At 41.9% G+C, this 23,145-nt stretch overlaps 1 protein-coding gene and 1 pseudogene across 2 annotated transcripts in view; one reads left to right on the forward strand and one right to left on the reverse strand.

Moving 5' to 3' along the window:
* Positions 1-22,296, reverse strand: part of NEMF (nuclear export mediator factor) — a 70,758-nt gene extending 48,462 nt beyond the window's left edge. For both annotated transcript variants that reach the window (XM_025391164.1, XM_025391162.1), the window contains exons 1-10: positions 21,791-22,296; positions 20,921-20,989; positions 20,676-20,778; positions 15,210-15,335; positions 9,800-9,948; positions 7,721-7,788; positions 3,637-3,723; positions 2,682-2,755; positions 835-905; positions 679-754 (exon numbers count right to left, since the gene is read on the reverse strand). In XM_025391164.1, the coding sequence (XP_025246949.1) occupies positions 679-754; positions 835-905; positions 2,682-2,755; positions 3,637-3,723; positions 7,721-7,788; positions 9,800-9,948; positions 15,210-15,335; positions 20,676-20,778; positions 20,921-20,989; positions 21,791-21,849 (882 nt within the window). In that variant the 5' untranslated portion in view covers positions 21,850-22,296. The remainder of the gene's footprint in view (positions 1-678; positions 755-834; positions 906-2,681; positions 2,756-3,636; positions 3,724-7,720; positions 7,789-9,799; positions 9,949-15,209; positions 15,336-20,675; positions 20,779-20,920; positions 20,990-21,790) is intronic.
* Positions 8,824-8,919, forward strand: LOC112629499 (annotated as a pseudogene).
* Positions 22,297-23,145: the final 849 nt, after the last annotated feature.

Consider the following 23,145-nt stretch of genomic DNA (forward strand, 5'->3'; position numbering starts at 1 on the left):
ACAGACAAACAACTAGTTGAAAAAAAAAGCACGATCTCTACTTGAACTTGCATACACAGAATTTTATTTTACTTTTTTTTTGAGACAGAGTCTTGCTCTGTTGCCCAGCCTGGATTGCAGTGGCGCTATCTCGGCTCACTGCAACTTCCACCTTCCAGGTTCAAGTGATTCTCCTGCCTCAGCCTCTCAAATAGCTGGGACTACAGGCACACCCCACCACATACTACTAATTTTTGTAGTTTTTCGTTGAGACAGGGTTTCACTGTGTTGGCCAGTCTGGTCTTGAACTCCTGACCTCAAGTGATCCGCCTGCCTTGTCCTCCCAAAATGCTGAGATTATAGGCATGATCCAGCATGCCCAGCTGCATACACAGAATTTTAGATTCCATTGTGTTTCATAACACCACTCAAAGAACTTGAACAGATTTCCAGTAAATGTATTATTTGGCTAAACAGTATCAAGAATCAAATGAAGTTCAAATCTCTGGTCCTTCATCCTAAAATAAAGTGGCAACAATTATTTCCAACAGCTGTATCTGTGACTACACTGATCTTTAATGCCCAGATTCATAGTGAATGTAAAGCAAGTATAGTTTCAATTCCTCAATAGAAGCAAGTTGATATTAACAGCTCATATCATGCTAACTAACTGGTAAAGAAACAGAATGGAACACCCACCTTGTCAAATGATTCAAATTCTATATATGGACATTGTGAATGTTGAGAAAACAGGAAAGGATGAAATTCCTCATACCTGTAAAACATATTTATTATATCACAGTCAAGAACATTAACAAACATCCAAAGCAAATTGATCCATGCCTATATGCTTACGTGAGTATGTCTTCAACTGGTTTATCTGCTTCCAAGCTTGGTTTTATTTCTCTTTTCTGAATGATATATCCCTACAAAAATCCAGTATTAAAATCATTCCTATTCATAATTAACAAAGATTTTCTTTCTTTCTTTCTTTTTTTTAATACAGAATCTCACTCGCTCCGTCACCCAGGCTCGAGTGCAGTGGTGTATTCTTGGCTCACTGCAACCTCTGCCTCCTGGTTCAAGCGATTCTCATGCCTCAGCCTCCCAAGGAGCTAGGATTACAGGTGTGCACCACCATACCTGGCTAATTTTTGTATTTTTAGTAGAGACACAGGTTTTGCCATGATGGCCAGGGTGGTCTTGAACTCTTGGTCTCAAGTGATCCGCCCACCTTGGCCTCCAAAAGTGCTGGGATCACAGGTGTGAGCCACTGCACCTGGCCCAAAGATTTAGTTTCTGTGACTGATATTAATTTGCACCTAGCCCAAAGGTTTACTTTCTATGACTGGAATTAATTTTAATTTTCTATAAATAGAGTTATACTTTGAAAAGGGAAGAAAAACAATCATAAGCTCCAAGGTAATTCAGAAAATGCTTAATGGCTGGGAACTGTAAATCACAACATTTTTGAAAAGGGCTGACAAATGAAAATGTGCTTCTCTATCTAAAACAACTAAAGAAATAATTGTAAATTCCTCAACTTTTCTGAAGAGCCAATACTAACCTGTCATTGTACTTTCTATAAAAGGGAACAGAAAAAAACTTACAAACCAACAGAAATTTTTAAAACACTATCCTGGGTCGGGTGCAGTGGCCCATGTCTATGATCCCAGCACTTTGGGAGGCTGAGGTGGGCAGATCACTTGAGGTCAGGAGTTCGAGACCAGCCTGGCCAACATGGTGAAACCCCATCTCTACTGAAAATATAAAAACTGGCCAGGCATGGTGGCACGTGCCTATAGTCCCAGCAACTCGGGAGGCTGAGACAGGAGAACCACTTCAACCAGGGAGGTAGATGTTGCAATGAGCCAAGATCGTGCCACTGCACTCCAGCCTGGGTAACAGAGCAAGACTGTCTCAAAAAACAAAACAAAACAAAACAAAAACATCCTGGCTGGGCGTGGTGGCTCACGCCTGTAATCCTAGCACTTTGGGAGGCTGAGGTGGGTGGGTCACAAGGTCAGGAAATCGAGACCATCCTGGCTAACATGGTGAAAACCCGTCTCTACTAAAAATACAAAAAAAAAATTAGCTGGGCGTGGTGGCGGGCGCCTGTAGTCCCAGCTACTCGGGAGGCTGAGGCGGTAGAATGGCGTGAACCTGGGAGGCGGAGCTTGCAGTGAGCCGAGATCCCGCCACTGCACTCCAGCCTGGGCGACACAGCGAGACTCCGTCTCAAAACAAAACAAAACAAGGGTGCGGTGGCTCAAGCCTGTAATCCCAGCACTTTGGGAGGCCGAGACGGGCGGATCACGAGGTCAGGAGATTGAGACCATCCTGGCTAACACGGTGAAACCCCGTCTCTACTAAAAAAAAAAAAAAATACAAAAAACTAGCCGGGGGAGGTGGCGGGTGCCTGTAGTCCCAGCTACTCGGGAGGCTGAGGCAGGAGAATGGCGTAAACCCGGGAGGCGGAGCTTGCAGTGAGCTGAGATCCGGCCACTGCACTCCAGTCTGGGCTACAGAGCCAGACTCCGTCTCGAAAACAAAACAAAACAAAACAAATCCTGGAATAAGTATATTACAGGTAACAATCTTCCAAATTAAAATAAAATTTATATATAATGATCCTTTAATGAACATTTAATTTCTGAAAACCCAAATAAATCACGATATATAGTAAGTATACATGGTGCTACCTTCCCACTGAAGTTGGATGTTGTTTTCATATAGTCTTCTGCTTTCTGCAGAGAAACAAGTACTTTTTCAATATCTAATGGTGGGGGAAAAAAAGAAAAAAGGAGTGCCAATTAAGTGTCAATCAATCATGGCCAAACAACTATGCAGAAAAACAGGAAAGTGCTTATGAAATAATGTAGTGTTCAAGAAAATTAGAGATAGTGATTTCATGTTTGTAATCAGTAGATGTGAGTATATGGTTACGTTTTGACCAGCCTATTGTCCAAGCAGCTTTTATTGAATCATCCACCCTTCCCTCCATGACCTGAAAGGAACTTTGTTCATAAACTAAATTCCCAAATTATTTCCAACTATTTTTGGATTCTTTATGCCATTCCTTCTTCAAAAACTTACAGGTTTAATTACTATAGCTTCGTATTTTAATCTGTGAAGGGTTACACAGACAGTAATAATAGGAAATCATTACTAGTATTTTCCAGAGTTATCCTGAACATTTTCACATGCTTTTGCTCCACACAAACATCAGAGTCATTTTATAAAAACAAAAACAAAACATCACCACCAGCACCTGTTGTCATTTTATGGCTGCACTGATTTCATATACTGCCAAAACTAAAACATTCACTAAAATCTCATTCAATTTTTTTTTTTTTTGAGGGTGGTGATATTTGTTTTTGTGGGTTTTTTTTGAGATTGGGGTCTCACTCTGTTGCTCAGGCTGGAGTGCAGCGGTGCAGTGACCACCCACTGCAGCCTGAAACACCCAGGCTTAAGTGATCCTCCTGTCTTAGCCTCCCAAAGTGCTGGGATTGCAGGCATGAGCCACTGTGCTTGGTCAAATGTTTTTCATTCTAGAACCACCTGCTCCCTTATTACTTTCCCATAAAAAATTTTTCCCACAAAAAATCGTTAAAAAAAAAAAGAAATAAATGAAAATGTACCATGCAGACATACCTTTAGTTTCAAGTTTTTCATCCACTTTGACATTACCCGAGAATCCATTTTCTATAAGACAGTGTTCAATGAGAGCTGGTCCATAGGCTATAAATGCAGAGGATATTACTTTTAGTATTTTCCTATAAATTGTTTCTTTTTGTTTTTGTTTTTTGAGATGGAGTTTTACCCATCACCCAGGCTGGAGTGCAATGGTACAATCTTGGCTCACTGCAACCTCCGCCTCCCACCTTCTGCCTCAGCCTCCCGAGTAGCTGGGATTACAGGCACCTACCACCATGCCCAGCTAATTTTTGTATTTTTAGTAGGGACAGGGTTTCACCATCTTGTCCAAGCTGGTCTCAAACTCCTAACCTCAGGTGATCCACCCACCCTGACCTCCCAAAGTGCTGAGATTACAGGTGTGAGCCACCATGACCCAGCCTAAAATTTAACATTCAAAATATAGCACAAATTTATATCCCAATATCAATGATCCACTCAATAACAGTAGCCGGTGAAAACAACAATAAGTTTATTTATTTTGAAGTGTTATTTAGAAATGACAATTCTAGTTCTCAGACTGGGTGTGGTGGCTCACGCCTATAATCCCAGCACGTTGGGAGGCTGAGGCAGGAGGATCACCTGAGGTCGGGAGCTCGAGAGCAGCCTGACCAACATGGAGAAACTCCGTTTCTACTAAGAATATAATAAATTAGCTGGGTGTGGTGGCGCATGCCTATAATCCCAGCTACTAGGGAGGCTGAGGCAGGAGAATCGTTTGAACCTGGGAGGCGGAGGTTGTGGTGAGCCAAGATCACGCCATTGCACTGCAGCCTGGGCAACAAGAGTGAAATTCCATTCCCTGCCCCTCCCGCCCCCCCTCCAAAAAAAGAAATGACAGTTCTAGTCCTTAAAGAAATTTGAGACTACAATTAACTTACAAAAGTCAGTGCAAGTTATAGGAATTTAATGGGCTTCAACCACAATGAGGACTTATCCCCGGAATGCAAGGTTGGTTTAGCAACCAAAAATTGGTTAATATCCCATATTAATAAATAAAGGAAAAAGGCCATATATCATTTCAGTAGATGCAGAAAAAGCATTTGACAAAATTCAACACTAATTCCTAATAAAAACTCTCAATAAACTAGGAATAGAGGAGCATTCTCAACCTTATAAGGACACCTATGAAAAACCTATAGCTAACATGATAATTATTGGTGAAGGACTGAATTTTTTTTTTTTTTTTTTTTTTTTTTTTTTGAGACGGAGTCTCACTGTGTCTCCCAGGCTGGAGTGCAGTGGCGCGATCTCGGCTCACTGCAAGCTCCGCCCCCCGGGTTCACGCCATTCTCCCGCCTCAGCCTCCCGAGTAGCTGGGACTACAGGCGCCCGCTACCGCGCCCGGCTAGTTTTTTGTATTTTTAGTAGAGACGGGGTTTCACCATGTTAGCCAGGATAGTCTCGATCTCCTGACCTTGTGATCCACCCGCCTCGGCCTCCCAAAGTGCTGGGATTACAGGCTTGAGCCACCGCGCCCGGCCAGGACTGAATATTATCCCCCTAAGATCAGGAACAAGGAAAGAATATTCAGTCTCACACTGCTATTCAACATTGTACTGGAGGCTATAGCTAGCACAATAAGGCAAATTAATTAATAGCATTCAGATTCCAAAGGAAGAAGTAAAGCATCCTTATTCACAGATGACATGATCCTGTATGTTAAAAAATCCTAAGGAACCCACAAAAAAAAAAACCTACTAGAATGAATAAACAAGTTTATCAGGTTTGTAGGATACAAAAACCAATATATAGAAATCAATAGTATTTCTATGCAAAAATGAAATTAAGAAAACAATTCCACTGAGAATAGCATCAAAAAGAATAGAATGTTTAGGAATAAATCTGAGAGAAATTAAAGATCTAAATAAACAGTCAGACATTCTCTCTTCATAGAAGACTCAATGTAGTTAAAATGGCAATTCTCCCCAAACTGATCCACAGACTTAGTGTAATCCTTACCAGGCCAGGCAGTGGCTCACAGCTGTAATTAAGACCAGCCTGGCCAAGAAGGTGAAACCCCATCTCCACTAAAAATACAAAACTTAGTGGGTGTGGTGGCGCACACTTGTAATCCCAGCTACATGGGAGGGTGAGGCAAGACAATCGCTTGAACCCAGGAGGTGGAGGTTGCAGTGAGCTGAGATCATGCCACTGCACTCCAGCCTGGGCAACAGAATGAGATTGTCTCAAATAATAGTAATAACGTAATCTTTATCAAAATCCTACAAGGCTTTTTTCGTAGAAAGTAACAAGTCAACTCTAAATTTTATAAGGAAATGCAGGCTGGGCGCAGTTGCTCACGCCTGTAATCCCAGCACTTTGGGAGGCTGAGGTGGGCAGACTGCTTGAGTTCAGGAGTTCGAGACCAACCTGGACAACATGGCAAAACTCTGTCTCTACCAAAAAATAGAAAAATTAGCCAGGAGTGCATCCCTGTAATTCCATCTACTTGGGGGGCTGAGGCAGGAGGATGGCCTGAGCCTGGGAGGTTGAAGCTGCAGTGAGCAGTGTTTGTGGCACTGCACTTCAGCCTGGGCAACAGAGTGAGACACTTGGGAAATGCAAAAGATCTTTTGAAATGCCAAATGCCAAAACTCCTTTGAAAAAAAAGTGAACAGTTAGAGGACATATAAATTGAGTATCCCTTATGTGATGTGTTGGGATAGAAGTGTTTCAGATTTCAGATTTTTTCACATTTTGGAATATCTGCATATACATAATGAGATATCTTGGGGATGCAACCCAAGTCTAAACACAAAGTTCATTTATGACTTTACACAATATAGCCTGGAGGTGATTTTATACAATATTTTAAATAATTCTGTATAGCTGTCACATAGGGTCAGTGTGGAATTTTCCACCTGTGGCATCATGTCTGTGCTCAAAAAGTTTCAGACTTCAGGCCAGGCACGGTGGCTCACGCCTGTAATCCCAGCACTTTGGGAGGCCAAGGCGGGTGGATCATGAGGTCAAGAGATTGAGACCATGCTGGCCAACATGGTGAAACCCTGTTTCTACTAAAAATACAAAAAAAATTAGTTGAGTGTAGTGGCGCACGCCTGTAGTCCCGGCTACTTGGGAGGCTGAGGCAGGAGAATTGCTTGAACCCGGGAGGCAGAGGTTGCCGTGAGCCGAGATTGCACCACTGCACTCCAGCCTGGTGACAGAGAGAGACTCTGTCTCAAAAAAAATAATTATTTTAGGCTTAAGATTTTCACATTAGGAATGTTCAACCTGTAATATCTGATTTCAAACATTACAGAAATTTGCTAGGGGAAAGCCAAGTGTGGGGGCTCACACCTATAATCCCAGCAACTGAGTGGCCGAGGTGGGTGGACTGCTTGAGCTCAGGAGTTTGAGACCAGCCTGGGCAACATAATGAGACCCTACCTCTAAAACAAAAAAAAATTAAATTAAAAAAGAAATCTGCATTTGCCAGGGAGACATTGGCTTAAATGAAACACACAAATTTTATACATGCTATACTAACAGTTGGAAAGTTCTAAAGATAACTTTTGAATGCATTCCAATTTCATAAGAGAGGAAGAGTAACTCTCTAGTGCTCAGTAATCAATGGTACCTGTCTCCCTCTATGTCTTCTCTAGATTCCTTAATATAGGGCTAAGTGATGATCTTCTTAAGTATAAAGTATATTGGGATCAAAAATGCTTATTGGGATCAAAAGGACCTGTCAGATGCTGGGATGCCCTGAGGCCCACCAATTAAAAAAAAAAAAAAAGCTAAGCTAAGTGGTTATTAAATCAAAGACTCACAATGAAAAAATCTGATGTCTTAGAATACTACCATTAGCACTGAAGTACCAGATAACACAATCTGTGTTACTTTGAAATAAAATCTGATAAAGCTCAGACTTCATGTGGTTTAACTTCTCTTTATTTGACAATAAACTCCTACTTACTCCAGAATCACTTTAAGCTTCTTGTTCAAATTTTCTAATAAAAGCATAAAAGATTTCAATACATTCCTGAAAACCACACTGTCTTGCAAACAGTTCACTGCTATTCGCAGGAATACTCACGAAGCAATGGGTTAAGCACTCTCTTCAGCAGTTCACCCTTAGGTGCGCTGGCTACTATTTCAGTCAACCTGTGAAACAAAATTGACATGTCTCTTACTATCATATATTAAATAAACCTTATAGCAATCTTCATATTCACACTACTTTCATCTTACCAGTTCACCTGATCTTTACAATAATCTGAAATGTAACAGGAATTTGTTCTTCTGTTGTGAGAAAATGGATCATAAAAGTAATTTATCCAAGATTACCAGGTTCTTGAACAGCAGTTTTCTAAAAGAAGCCAGTATTTTTTTGACCAAGACATATTGTTCATCAGCAATGTGCCCACATATAAATGACATAAAACTGACATTTTTCTATAAAAGTTAAAAGTTTGTAAATTTTCATGCCATATCTTAATATTCAAAATGGCTTTACCTAATTAAGCATCTAATAACCTTTTTTGTTTGCTTCTGTTTTTGTTTTTGTGACGGTGTCTCCCTCTGTCGCCCAGGCTGGAGTGCAGTGGTGCGATTTCGGCTCACTGCAAGCTCCGCCTCCCGGGTTCACGCCATTCTCCTGCATCGGCCTCCTGAGTAGCTAGGACTACAGGCGCACGCCACCATACCTGGCTAATTTTTTGTATTTTTAGTAGAGACAGGGTTTCATCATGTTAGCCAGGATGGTCTCGATCTCCTGACCTCATGATCCACCCACGTCGGCCTCCCAAAGTGCTGGGATTACAGGCGTAAGCCACCGCGCCTGACCAACTTTATTTATTTATGTAATGTAGGCTAGTTAAGTGAAGCAGCGGGAGTAAAGAAGGAACAAAGAAATGATGTATGTTAAACTTTAAGAATGACTGCTGTAGAATATCAGTCAGCAGGGCCTTCCAGCTAGCAGAAATACAGCTGAAATACAAAATAAGTGATGAATACAAGTACAATCATCACTTTACCTCACCTTACTTCCCTTTTTCTTATGTAAACCAGAATTTATCTCCCTTTGTCCTCTGCACATCCACCTGTCTTCTCACAGAGTAGCTAGTAAGTCTCCCCAATTTACCAAGAAATCATAACCATTTGAAGTAACCCAAAACTTAGCTAAAAAACACATTGGGCTTGCTTCAGCAGCATATATACTAAAATTAGAACGATACAGAGATTAGCACGACCCCTGCACAAGGATGACAGGAAATTTAAGTGTTCCATATTTTTTAATTTAAAATTTAAAATTAAAAAAAAATAAAATGAAAAAGAAGGACATTGGCTGGGCCCGATCGCTCATGCCTGTAACTCCAATACTTTAGAAGGCTGAAGTGGAAGGATTGCTAAAGCCACAAGTTCGAGATCAGTCTGGGCAACAAAGCAAGACCCCATCTCTACAAAAAAAATTTTAAAATTAGTCAGGCATTGTGGTGTGCTCCTGTAGTCCCACCTACTTGGGAGGCTGAGGCAGGAGGATTGCTTGAGCCCAGGAGTTCAAGACTGCAGTGAGCTATGATCACGCCAACTGCACTGTAGCCTCAGGGAAGGAGGAGTGAGACACTACCTCTAAAAAAACTAAAGACAACTGAGTGTGGTGGCTCATGCCTATAATCCCAGCACTTTGGGAGGCCGAGGCAGGCAGATTGCCTGAGGTCAGGAGATCAAGACCAGCCTGGCTAACATGGTGAAACCCTATCTCTACTAAAAATACAAAAATTAATTGCACATGGTGGCGCGTACCTGTAGTCCCAGCTACTTGGGAGGCTGAGGCAGCAGAATCACTTGAACCTGGGATGCAGAGGTTGCAGTGAGCTGAGATCATGCCACTGCACTCCAGCCTGAGCAACAAGGCAAGACTCCGTCTCAAAAAAAAAAACAGCACCTAAAGACATACATTTGCCTCTCCCAAATAAGGCTTAATTGCTTACATGCATATTTACGTAGTTCAAATAGTCTACATTGAGTTACATTATCTAAGTAAAACAAAATATTTTATTTCATGTTCTGACATATGACCCATTTTACCTTTTTTTTAAGAGACAGGGTCTCATTATGTTGCCCAGCACATTTTGATACAATATGAAAAGGGTTTAAAAACAAAACACTTTACCTTTCCAAAGTAAGCAAAGGTTCAGCAGCTCTAGCATGATCAAGTGGATAGCGTTCACGAACAGCAAATTTAACATCATCTGCCTCATCAGTTCGAAACCTTAGAATATTTAAAATTACGTACTCATAATCTGTAAGAACAATGTTCCCCTGAAATAGAATAAAATATAATTTAGTGCTCTTTCAAATCATTTTTGAGGCTGGGCACGGTGGCTCACACCTGTAACCCCAGCACTGTGGAAGGCCGAGGCGGGCAGATCACTTGAGGTCAGGACTTTGAGACCAGCCTGGCCAACATGGTGAAATTCCATCTCTACTAAAAATACAAAAGTTAGCTGGGTGTGGTGGCAGGTGCCTGTAATCCCAGCTACTTGGGAGGCTGAGGCAGGAGAATCACTTGAACCTGGGAGATGGAGGTTGTAGTGAGCCAAGATCGCACCATTGCATTCCAGCTCGGGCAGCAAGAGCAAACTCTGTCTCAAAAAAAAAAAAAAAAAAGGAAATAACAAAACAAACAAAACAGAAAAAAACGAATCAAATCATTTTTGAAACTACTTAAAAATTGAGAAAGAAGCCAGGCATGGTGGCTCACACCTGTAACCCAGCACTTTGGGAGGCTGAGGCGGGAGGATCACCTGAGGTTGGGAGTTCAAAACCAGCTTGACCAACATGGAGAAACCCTGTCTCTACTGAAAATACAAAATTAGCCAGGTGTGGTGGCACATGACTGTAATCCCAGCTACTCAGGAGGCTGAGGCAGGAGAATCGCTTAAACCTGGGAGGCGGGGATTGCAGTAAGCTGAGATTCCGCCATTGCACTCCAGCCTGGGAAACGAGCGAAACTCTGTCTTAAAAAAAAAAAAAAAAAAAAAAAATTGAGAAAGAAAATGTGGTCAATTTCAGAAGCCAGCCAGGCAAGGAACATATTATGCTTTCACTTGCAATTTGTCTTTTAATAGTAATAGTTACGTGGCAAGAGCAATACAGTTAGTTATACCCTTTGCCCACGTATTTCCACATTTGGTAATGTAGCCCAATGAAGTAACTCCAACACTCCAGTAAAACCAAAGGCAATATGCTTAAGGATGTTCACTGAAATTTATTTACAACAGTTTAAAAAAAAAAAAACCCAAACAGCCTAGATGTAAAAATTAGGGAAATTTAATTATGATAGATCAACACAACAAAACAGTAAAAAGAGGTTACCTAATGGAAACTATGTTAAAAAAAAAAAAAAGGAAAATATAAATAATGTTAGGTAAAACATAGCAAGACACACAAAAAAGTTGTATTCTAGAAAATGGAAGGCATATGTAGGTTAAAATGAAATTACTTCTTAAAAATTTAGAATTAAAGACTTTAAAATTTAATATTGCTAGATAACCTTTTCAATAAAAAAGAAGGGGGAACATAATGAAAATAAAGCTAATGAAAGAATATCACCTTCCAAATTTATTACAGACAGTGAAGATAAGAGTTACTCTACAGGTGTAATTAAAATACAAAGAAGCATCACGAAAATAGTCAAAAATGCCTTACAATTGCTTACAACATAGTCATAGAATACGGTGGGAGTAATCCCGAATTCATCTGAAATGACAGATTGCAACATAAGTGGCTTCAGTAAATGTAGCCACCATTTACCTTGATTAGAGAGATAGATAACTAGAAATTACTAAGTGTTGAAAAAATAGTACCAGGCCAGGTGCAGTGGCTCACGCCTGTAATCCCAGCACTTTGGGAGGCCAAGGCAGGCAGATTACCTGAGGTCAGGAGTTCAAGACCAGCCTGGCCAACATGGTGAAACCGTCTTATTAAGAGTACAAAAACTAGCTGGGCGTGGTGGCAGGCGCCTGTAATCCCAGCTACTCGGGAGGCTGAGGCAGGAGAATCACTTGAACCCAGGAGGCGGAGGTTGCAGTGAGCTGAGATCGCACCACTGCATTCTAGCCTAGTGACAGAGCGAGACTTATTCTCAAAAAGTTTAAAAAAAAAAAAAAAAAGAAAAGAAAAGAAGAGTAAAAACTCAGAGTAGAAAAGGACATTTACAACACAAATAATCAGCAAAGGGCTCATAATCAGATTAGATAAAAGAGCTCTAAGAAATCCTATCAAAGGTTGCTAAGGATGTGGAGCTAAGGGAATTCTCAACATCAATGAATCTCACAGACATTATATATTGAATAAAAGAGTCGGGTGCGGTGGCTCACCCCCGTAATCCCAACACTTTAGGAGGTTGAGGTGGGAAGATCGCTTGAGCCAGAGGTCCAAGATCAGCCTGGGCAACAAAGTGAGAGTCCGTCTCTACAAAAAATCAAAAAATTGGCCAGGCGTGGTGGTGCACATCTGTGGTACCAGCTACATGGAAGGCTAAGGCAAGAGGGTCACTTGAGCCCAGGAGGCCGAGTTTGCAGTAAGCCCTGATCATGTCACTGAATTCCGACCTGGCCAACAGAGCGAGACTCTGTCTCAAAAAAATAAAAAATAAAAAATATTGCATAAAAGAAGGTAGACCCAAAAACGAACAGTACAGTCATGCATTGCTTAACAATAGGGATACATTCCGAGAAATGCATTTAGGCAACTTCCATGTTGTGTGAACATAACAGAATATACTTACACAAACCTAGACGGTATAGCCTACTACATCCACCAAGGATATAATATAACCTATTGCTCCTAGGCTAGGAATCTGTATAGCATGTTGAATACTGTAGTCAATTGTAACACAATGGCAAGTATTTGTGTATCTAAGCATATCTAAATACACAAAAAGTACAGTAAAAATATGGTATTACAACAGCAGTTCCAGGCCAGGCGCAGTGGCTCACACCTGTGATCCCAGCACTTTGGGAGGCCGAGGAGAGCAGATCACCTGAGGTTAGGAGTTTGAGAACAGTCTGGCCAACATGGTGAAACCCCGTCTCTACTAAAAATACAAAAATTAGCTGGGCATGGTAGTACATGCCAGTAATCCCAGCTACTCGGGAGGCAGAAGCACAAGAATTGCTTGAACCCAGGAGGCGGAGGTTGCAGTGAGCTGAGATCACGCCCTTGCACTGCAGCCTGGGCGACAGAGTGAGAGTCTGGTTCAAAAAAAAAAAAAAAACCAAAACAAACAAACAAACAAACAAAAACAGCAGTCCCCAACCTTTGGCACCCGGGACCAGTTTCATGGAAGATGATTTTTCCATGGATGGAGGGTGCAGGGGTATGGTTTCCGGATGAAATCGTTTCACCTCGGCCGGGCGCGGTGGCTCACGCCTGTAATCCCAGCACTTTGGGAGGCCGAGACGGGTGGATCACTAGGTCAGGAGATCGAGACCATCCTGGCTAACACGGTGAAACCTCGTCTCTACTAAAAATACAAAAAACTAGCCGGGCGTGGTGGCGGGCGCCTGTAGTCCCAGCTACTCGGGAGGCTGAGGCAGGAGAATGGCCTGAACCCGGGAGGCGGAGCTTGCAGTGAGCTGAGATCCGGCCACTGCACTCCAGCCTGGGCCACAGAGCAAGACTCCGTCTCAAAAAAAAAAAAAAAAAAAGAAATCGTTTCACCTCAGATCATCAGGAATCAGATTCTCACAAGAAGCACACAACCTAGATTCCTTGCATGCACAGTTCACAATAGGGTTCACACTCCTATAAGAATCTAATGCCACCACTGATCTGACAGGAGGCAGAGCTCAGGCGAGTAATGCTCACTTGCCTACTGCTCACCTCCTGCCATGTGGCCCGGTTCCATGGTCCAGTTCCACAGACCGTTTCCAGTCTGCGGCACAGGGGTTGAAGACCCCTGGTATAAAAGATTAAAAATGGAACACCTGTACAGGGCACTTACCATGAATGCAGCTTGCAGGACTGAAAACTGCTCTGGGTGAGTGATGGTGAGTGAATATGAAGGCCTGGGACATTACTGTATACTACTGTAGACTTGATAAATACTGCACACTTGGGCTACACTAAATTTGTTTTTAAAATTTTTTAATTTTTTAAAAAATTATGCTTACTTCAGACCAGATTAAATTTATGTATTTATTTCTATATATAAATTGTTTTTGTTTTTGTTTTTTGAGACTGAATCTCACTCTGTCACCTGGGTTGGAGTGCAAAGGCGTGATCTCGGCTCACTGCAACCACCGCCTCCCAGGTTCAAGTGATTCTCCTGCCTCAGCCTCCTGAGTAGCTGGGACTACAGGCACGCACCACCACACCAGGCTAATTTTTGTATTTTCAGTAGAGATGGGGTTTTGCCACGTTGGGCAGGCTAGGCTCAAACTCCTGACCTCAGGTGATCCACTCGCCTCAGCCTCCCAAAGTGCTGGGATTACAGGTGTGAGCCACCGCACCCGGCCCAGATTAAGTTAGTTAGTTAGTTAGTTAGTTAATTTATTTATGAGACGAAGTCTTGCTCTGTAGCCCAGGCTGGAGCACAGTGGCACAATCTTAGCTCACTGGAACCTCCGCCTCCCAGGTTCAAGTGATTCTCCTGCCTCAGCCTCCCAAGTAGCTGGGATTATAGGCACCCGCCACCACGCCCGGCTAATTTTTGTATTTTTCAGTAGAGATGGGGTTTTGCCATGTTGGCCAGGCTGGTCTTGAACTCCTGACCTCAGGTGATCCTCCCTCCTCAGCCTCCCAAAATGCTAGATTACAAGTGTGAGCCAGTGCAACCGGCCTGAGCCACTGTGCTCAGCCAAATTTATTTTTAAGATGTTTTTCTTTCTTCAATAATAAATTAACCTTAGCTTACTGGAACTTTTTTACTTTATAAACTGTAAACTTTCTAACTTTGTGACTCTTGTAGTAACACTTAGCTTAAAACACGTATCGTACAGCTGTACAATATTTTCTTTCTTTATATCTTTATTCTATAAGCTTTTTTCCATTCAAATTTTGTTTTGTTTTTACTTTTAATATTTTTGTTAAAAACTAACACACAGACACACATACCAGCCTAGGCCTACACAGGGTCAGGATCAAGATGTCACTAAGCAGTAAGAGTATATTAGATCCATTAGCATCTTACGGGACCAACGTTTACACGCAGTCTGTTGTTGACTGAAATATCATTATACATACAGCGCATCAGTGCATGACTGTATTTGACTATTTTCTGGTTGCATGGTATTAGTCCTGAAATGTCAAGTACCAAATACTTTACTTCTCAGATCTTCATCTCCTACATTTTCACAAGGCTATTTCTAAATGGCTAAAGTCTGCCTAAACTCAGACCTACAGATAAAATGAAGGTTATTACCGGAAAATTTTATTTTATTTGTGTGGCACCCATTTCCCAGGGTAGTAATAGCCTTTGACACAGAAAAAAATGTTCCCCACTCATGTTATATAGCACTATTGCAAAATGATTAATAATGAATTTTCCTTCACCAAATCCCACAAATTTAACTTACCCTATCATAGAGCTCAATGATTAAATGATAAGCAGCTTCATCACTTCCAAACTGAAAATCTACAATTCTATCCACACCAAGCTGTTTTGCACTGACTAATCTCCGACTCTTCAAATGTTTTCGGCACTAGCAAGAGAAAGAAAAAGGCATTCATTTAGTAAAAGTGAATTCCTAACCATTTGGTATTGGTTTATAAATAAGCTTCTTTTCATTATCATCAGGAATATTTAAAACATTGTAAATAATAGTATAGTCATAAAGTAAAAGAAACAAAAGAGGGAAAACATTATAAACACTGCTAACTCCAAAACGATGTTTTATTTGCATTTTTTTAAGACAGGGTCTTGCTCTGTCACCCAAACTGGAACCCAGTGGTGTGATCATGGCTCACTGCAGCCTTGACTTCCCTGGCTCAGGTGATCCTCCTGCATCAGCCTCCTAAGGATTGGGACCACAAGCACATGCCACTATCCCCAGCTAATTTTTTCATTATTTGCAGAGACAGGGTCTCACTATGTTGCCCAGGCTAATCTCAAACTCCTGGGCACAAGCAATCCTCCTGCCTCGGCCTCTCAAAGTGCTGGGATTACAAGGATAAGCCACTGAGCCAGGTCTTTATTTTCAACTTTTAAGTAGAGAATGACAGGCCTATAGCAAAATTTGTTTTGTTGCTTTATACCACTGCTAAATCCCTTGTTGTTGTCCTAATGACCTCACTCAAAGCCACCACCTTTATTTATTTTATTTTATTTTGAGACAGTGTCTCGCTCTGTCACCTAGGCTGGAATGCAGTGGCACAATCTCAGCTCACTGCAACCTCCGCCTCCCAAGTTCACGCAATTCTCCTGCCTCAGCCTCCCGAGTAGCTGAAATGACATGTGTGTGCCACCACGCCTGGCTAATTTTTATATTTTCAGTAGAGACGGGGTTTTACCATGTTGCTCAGGCTGAAGCTCCAACTTCTGACCTTGTGATCTGCCCACCTCAGCCTCCTAAAGTGCTGGGATTACAGGCGTGAGCCACTGCACCCACCAACCTTTATTTATGTATTTTTATTTATTTATTTATTTTTGGAGACGGAGTCTCACTTTGTCACCCAGGCTGGAGTACAGTGGCACAATCTCGGCTCACTGCAACTTCTGCCTCCCGGGTTCAAGCAATCCTCCTGCCTCAGCCTCCTGAGTAGTTGGGACTACAGGCACCCACTACCACACCCGGCTAATTTTCTGTATTTTAATAGAGATGGGGTTTCACCATGTTGCCCAGGCTGGTCTCGAACTCCTGAGCTCAGGCAAGCTGTTCGCCTCAGCCTCCCAAATTGTTAGGATTACAGGCGTGTGCCACCACGCCCGGTCCCTTTTTTTTTTTTAAGTCTCTTTGATGACACTTCTAAGTATGCCAAATTTCCCTTTTGTGTGCTTCATTTATGTTCAAAATTAAATAATGGTTTCCACTAATCTTCTACTTCCAATATATATCAACTATGGACCATAAGCTTATGGCTTATAGTATCCTGTAAATTAGTCCACTACCTTATATCCAGTTACCCCTACTAATTCTTCCTTTTTTTTTCTTTTCTTTTTTCTTTTTAAGAGAGAGAGTCTTTGCCGGGAGCGGGGGCTCAGGCCTGTAATCCCAACACTCTAGGAGGCCGAGGTGGGTGGATCACTTGAGGTCAGGAGTTCAAGACTAGCCTGGCCAATATGGTAAAACCCCATTTCTACTAAAAATACAAAAATTAGCTGGGCATGCTGGCATATGCCTGTAATCTCAGCTACTCAGGAGGCTGAGGCAGAAGAATCGCTTGAACTCAGGAGGCGGAGATTGCAGTGAGCTGAGATGACGCCATTGCACTCCAGCCTGTGCAACAGAGCGAGACTCTGTCTCAAAAAAAAAAAAAAAAAAAAAAAAAACAAAGGACAGAGTCTCGCTCTATTGCCCAGGCAGGGCTCAAACTCCTGGACTCAAGCAATCCTCCCACCTTAGCCTCCCAAGCAGCTAGGATTACAAGTGCCCTGCCAATGTGCCCAGCTTATTCCTACAAACTTTACTAATATAACCCAAAGAGAATTTTCCTGGTATCGTCTCTAAGCTTTTGATTAACCTATTTCAATTCAATGTAATAACTCTCATTCTTTATTAAATCCCCTTCCTCCTATCCCTGGACATAAGGTTCTTTTTCTTATTAACAATTAAAATAATATCAGCATGTCAAACCCAAATACAATTTACTTGGCAATACCGATTCTTTTAGATTACATGTACCGTCTTTTTGTACAAATATTTAAGTATGACATGGACTGGTAACAAGACTACTCTGTAGCCTCTAAAATATCTTACAATTGTTTCTAATTTTTTAATATAAAAGACCCCTTAGTCAAGACCAGTAAGAAAGAATGCTTTCTTCAAGACTCAAATACAGTCTGGGCACGGTGGCTCACACCTGTAATTCCAGCACTTTGGGAGTCCAAGGTGGGTGGATCACGAGGCCAGGAGTTCAAGACCAGCCTGGCCAACATGGTGAAACCCCATCTCTACTAAAAATACAAAAATTAGCCAGGCATGATGGCACATGCCTGTAATCTCAGCTACTTGGGAAGTTGAGGCAGGAGAATCACTTGAACCCAGGAGACTGAGGTTGTAGTGAGCCAAGACCATGCCACTGCACTCCAGCCTGGCGACTGAGTAAGACTCCATCTCAAAAAAAAAAAAAAGAAAAAAAGAAAAAAAGAAAAAAGGACTTAACTACAAAACAAATTTTACGTAAGTTAATCTAAAACCACCTTTAAAAAAAAGAAAAATCCACTCTTTGACAAAGGTTGAAAAAAAAAAAAGAAACACATAAATTCATTATTAAAATTAATGCTAACATTTTCATAACTAAGAAGAGTTCTTCTCCAGACCTTATAGTTCAATAAAATGAGAATTAACTGAAATTCTCATTTTATGTACTTACATACTTAGGCAGAATAACTTCCTAGAATAAACAATCTGCTCCTCCTTAACTCAGTAGTTTTAAGAATGACCTATACTGATTTGATTAAACAGTAACCTACATGTAGGGATATCTTTAAATCCCTAAAGGAAAATCACAATCAGTTCTTCCAGAGTCCCTCAGTAATAATTTTATTCAAGAAAAATAAAGATAAAAGACATCATTGAAAGGACAGAAGTTCACATAAAGGAACAGTAAAAAGGGGATTATTTATCATGGAGAGTATGGATGGACACACAGTACATATTTAAAGCTTGTTTCATTTCCCTATCAACAGCTTGGTGAAATCAACCTTCTGCTGTGTGCCACAAAGCTATAGCTGTCATCCCCAAATGTGAATACTGGAACAACCACTGGGATTTACCATATAATGGACATAACTCTACCTGTGCCATGCAACAGTAACAGCTCTTTGTTTTATTTATAAAGTGCTTAACATTGTCTGCTCCATTGAGGAAATCTTTTTATACATTTAGATTGACATGTACACCTAACCCATAGAATTCTAAGTATTTTTTAGAATGACTGACCTCCTATTAGTGTAGCCTTATTTGGAGATGTTTACACAATCCCAGTGTCCTATCTCACTGGCCTGTTACCTCAACCACAAAACTGAAATTGTATTTGTTCTTCACATTCCACTGAGTTGTTAAACAACTTAAATGAAATACATAGTATTCATCTGCCTTTAAAAGTGCTACACAACACATAGCATTATTATTGTCATTATTATTAAGGACAGATCCCAAAAGAACTATTTTGGGTTACTATTAAATAAATTAAACTTTAATAATCTGAGAATTTTGTGAAAGCCCTTGTGATATGGGAACACTTACCTAATTTGTAATCCAAAACAGACTCTATAAATTGCTGGGGGGGTAAAGCTCTTCTCTGTAAAGCCTCTAATGAAATAACTCAATGCCATAACAGATGCATTTCCAAAGTAAGGAGCAGAGCAAGAAGGAAATGAACAAGTATAGAATTCTAATATGCGTCAGGTATTGTTTCTGGTCTTTTTTTTTTTTTTGAGACAGAGTCTCACTCTGTCGCCCAGGCTGGAGTGAAACAGTGTGACCTTGGCTCACTGCAACCTCTACCTCCCAGGTTCAAGTGGTTCTCCTGCCCCAGCCTCCCAAGTAGCTGGAATTACAGGTGTGTGCCACCACGCCTGGCTAATGTTGTATTTTTAGTAGAGACAGGGTTTCAACATGTTGGCTGGGCTGGCCTTGAACTTCTGACCTCAAGTGATCCACCCGCCTCAGCCTCCCAAAGTGTTGGGATTACAGGCATGAGCCACCGTGCTCGGCCTGTTTTAGGTGTTTTATATGTCATTTCAATTAATCCAATAATTTCATGAGGGAGCTACAATCCACATTTTACATTTAAAGAAACCAAGTTCCAAGAGGTTAATTAACTTTTCCAGGTTATAAAATTACTTTCTGACAAAGCCATTAATTCAAAGTTAAGTATATCTGACTCAAAAGTCTTGTGTACCACATGAATTTTCAATCTATATGTTACATCAATAAAAGAATGGGTAGCATGCCCACACATGTAAAAATCTGTTTTAATAGAAAAAACAAAAGAGGAAAGTAAAAAGACTTAGTAACATATTAATGTCAGTGAGTGTTCCAAAAAAAAAAAAAAAACACTGGGTAGAGGAATACGATTCACAAAAGTAAGCTCTGGAAGATAAGACTAGGAAAAAAAGGTGGGGCAGGGAGGAGGAAGAACACAGAAAGCCAAAAATGTTAGGCTATAGAATATGGATTTAGAAATTAGGAAACCATAAAAGATGAGATAACTAATGAAAATTATACTTTAAAAAAATTAATGTTGGGCCAGGCGTGGTGGCTCATGCCTGTAATTCCAGCACTTCAGGAGGCTGAGGTGGGCAGATCACCTGAGGTCAGGAGTTCGAGATCAGACTGGCCAACATGGTGAAACCCCATCTCTACTAAAAATACAGAAATTAGCCGGGCCTGCTGGCATGCGCCTGTAATCCCAGCTACTCAGGAGGCTGAGGCAGGAGAATCACTTGAACCTGGGAGGCAGACGTTGCAGTGAGCCAAGACTGTGCCACCGCACTCCAGCCTGGGTGACAGAGCGAGACTCCGTCTCAAAAAAACAAACAAACAAAAACAAACAAAACATTAACGTTGGTCTAATTTAGAATTGTTTTGATGTGGAGAAGTGGACTACAGTTAAGGAACTGTAAGGCTGAATGTGATAAAAGCTTGAACTCTAATAGTGACTGTGGAAACAAGATCTGGAGCAGAACAGGATGTGAAAGGTAATGGAGAGAAGTCAACTAATAAATAGTCACTTTATTCAACCCATTATCTGTCAACCACTCCCTTTACCTTCATTTCATCTGCACTTTATTCGTAACAGTGAAGGAAACCCCAATTAAAAACTTAATTGTTAGTGAGCAATCTCCTAAAATTTAGCTTCAAGTGTAACAAGTTTACCTTCATGGCAAAACTAGACGGCATCATATTCTTAGGCCACTCAAATTCTGTTGTATGAATTCGTATGCCAGATTCAAGTAAAAGTGTAGCTTTAAAGTCTGGCCTGTAGAAGAAAAAAGTCAAATTTTTCTTTAGGGTATATGCCAAAGCTAACTGAAACAAGACTTAAAATGTAGGTAAAAAAAAAAATCAGTAATCTCATACTTAATCGCCAAAGAGAAAATAAGCCTATAAAATGTTCTTACTTTTGAAGACGAATAAGGTATGTCTTATTATCCACATCATAAACATTGTTTACTCTCATTCCTAGCAAGCTGCAAAGATAAAGGAAACATGTAACATAGCACACTATTGTTTGAAACATAAAACTACACATAATTTAATAAATGCTTCGAAAGAGCGGATCTCAGTCTCTAAGGATACGGAGTCAGCCGGGGAGCAGAGTCTGAAAGCCATCTGGGCATTCAGCTCAAAACTTAAGAGTAACGATTTTAAAACAAAAGTGGTCTATCAGCTCTAGAAACACCACACTATAGCTTGCGTCTTCCAAATGACCCAATTTTGGGAGAGAAATACAGTGAAATATAATCCAATTAATTTATTACAAGGGAGAAAAAAAAGATAAGAGGGCCTCGAAAACATGACAAAGCTCACACGACTGAATAATAGAATCCAGATCTCAGTCCAAATCTGCTCAACCCAGCTAAAACGGCGATGCTCTCTCTCTTTTGGGTGAGGGGCGGGAGGTGTTCAAGAAACCAAGCCTCCAGTCTGGAAACCTCTGGAGCAAACGACCACTCTGGCGTCTCACGTTTTACCAAACGTTTCCTGCTCGACCCGGACAACCCAGGCCAACAATGCAAGAGCGTCGCGCTAGTGGGGCAAGCCAGAGAGCTCGGAGGACGCGGGGGACGGGGCACGAGGTGCCTGGGACCCCCAGGGGTATCCTAAGGGCCAAAGGAAATACACCACACGCCTGCCCACTCAGGCCTAGACAGGTCCACAGACGCACTAAGAAATAAGGAAACACATCAAGCTGGTCTGTTTGCGCCATGGGACCCCGGCCTCTGCCTCCTGCACTCCCCTCACGAGCCTGGTCACTTAGGGGACTGTACCTAGCGTTCAGCTCCGCGAGTACGGCGCGGAGGTCAATGGTGCTAAAGCGGGTCTTCATGGCGAGGTCCGAGGGTCACTACCGCAATTTCTTCTACTGCCCGGCCGGACTCGACACCGCTTCTCTTCCGCGCAGGCGCACTTGGCGGAGATCTACGGCCGCGCAGAAGACCCAATATTCCTTGAGGCGAACGTATTTGTGTCCCTTTTCTGAAGATTTCTATTGTCAAGTTGTAGTTGACTCTCTTCATTATACCAAAACAATTCGAATAAAGATCCAAACTGTTCTCCTGAAACTGCATTCCTTCTTGGAAGCCTCACGGGCCAGTCTGGTTACCTTGCCCCCTTGTGTTTGGGGCTCAAGCCAGCCTTCATAGTGACCCCTGCTGGTCGAAACAATTTTCGAGACAATTAACAGGAGTATTTCCCCACAGGGGGGTTGTAGGGCTCAGCGCAGAAGAGCAAGGACCCCTTCCTGCGCGCTTACTTTGACATAAGATTTTGAAATGTAACGAAACGGAACCGCTTCGGTCCTTCTAAGATTATCCTCAACTATCAAGGCGAACTCTCAAAACGGAGTTCCTATTTTGATGGCTCCTGCTCTCCGAAGGAGCATTCTGCAGTTGTTTATTCTGCAGTTGTTTACAGTATTCTCATCAAACCTCGGTCTTGGTACCCCTGAGACGCAGCGCAGTACCTGGTATACAACCGGTGCTCCATAAACACTTGGCAACATGAATATGCAAGTGTTTAGCTAGATAATGGTGAAATACGATAAAAATAAAAATAAGATTCCCAACGGGAGTGGGGTGGGAGGGGGGATTCACAGTGTAGTGAGGAAAATAATCTTGTAAGAATGTAAATTCTGCATTTATTTTGTCTTAGGATAGATGTATGGGAAGAAAGGATACTTTATAAGGTGAGAACTCAAAAGAGGCAGGGTCTCACTATGTTGCTCAGGCTGGAGTGCAGTGGCTATTCACAGGCGCGATCCCACTACTGATCAGCACGGGAGTTTTGACCTGCTCCGTTTCCGACCTGGGCCGGTTCACCCCTCCTTAGGCAACCTGGTGGTCCCCCGCTCCCGGGAGGTCACCATATTGATGCCGAACTTAGTGCGGACACCCGATCGGCATAGCGCACTACAGCCCAGAACTCCTGAACTCAAGGGATCCTCAAGCCTCAGCCTCCCGAGTAGCTGGGACTACAGGCACGCGCCACCGCGCCCGGCGCTCGGCGTTGCTGCAAAGAGCTGCTAGAGGCTTGCAGGTTACACACGGTAGCAACCAGAATTCCTACCACCAGAAGGCGACTCTAAACAGAAAGGGCGTCGCTGCTATTTCAGAAGAACTGGTAC

The sequence above is a fragment of the Theropithecus gelada genome, chromosome 7b (genome assembly GCF_003255815.1).
Source record: "Theropithecus gelada isolate Dixy chromosome 7b, Tgel_1.0, whole genome shotgun sequence".
NCBI lineage: Eukaryota > Metazoa > Chordata > Mammalia > Primates > Cercopithecidae > Theropithecus > Theropithecus gelada.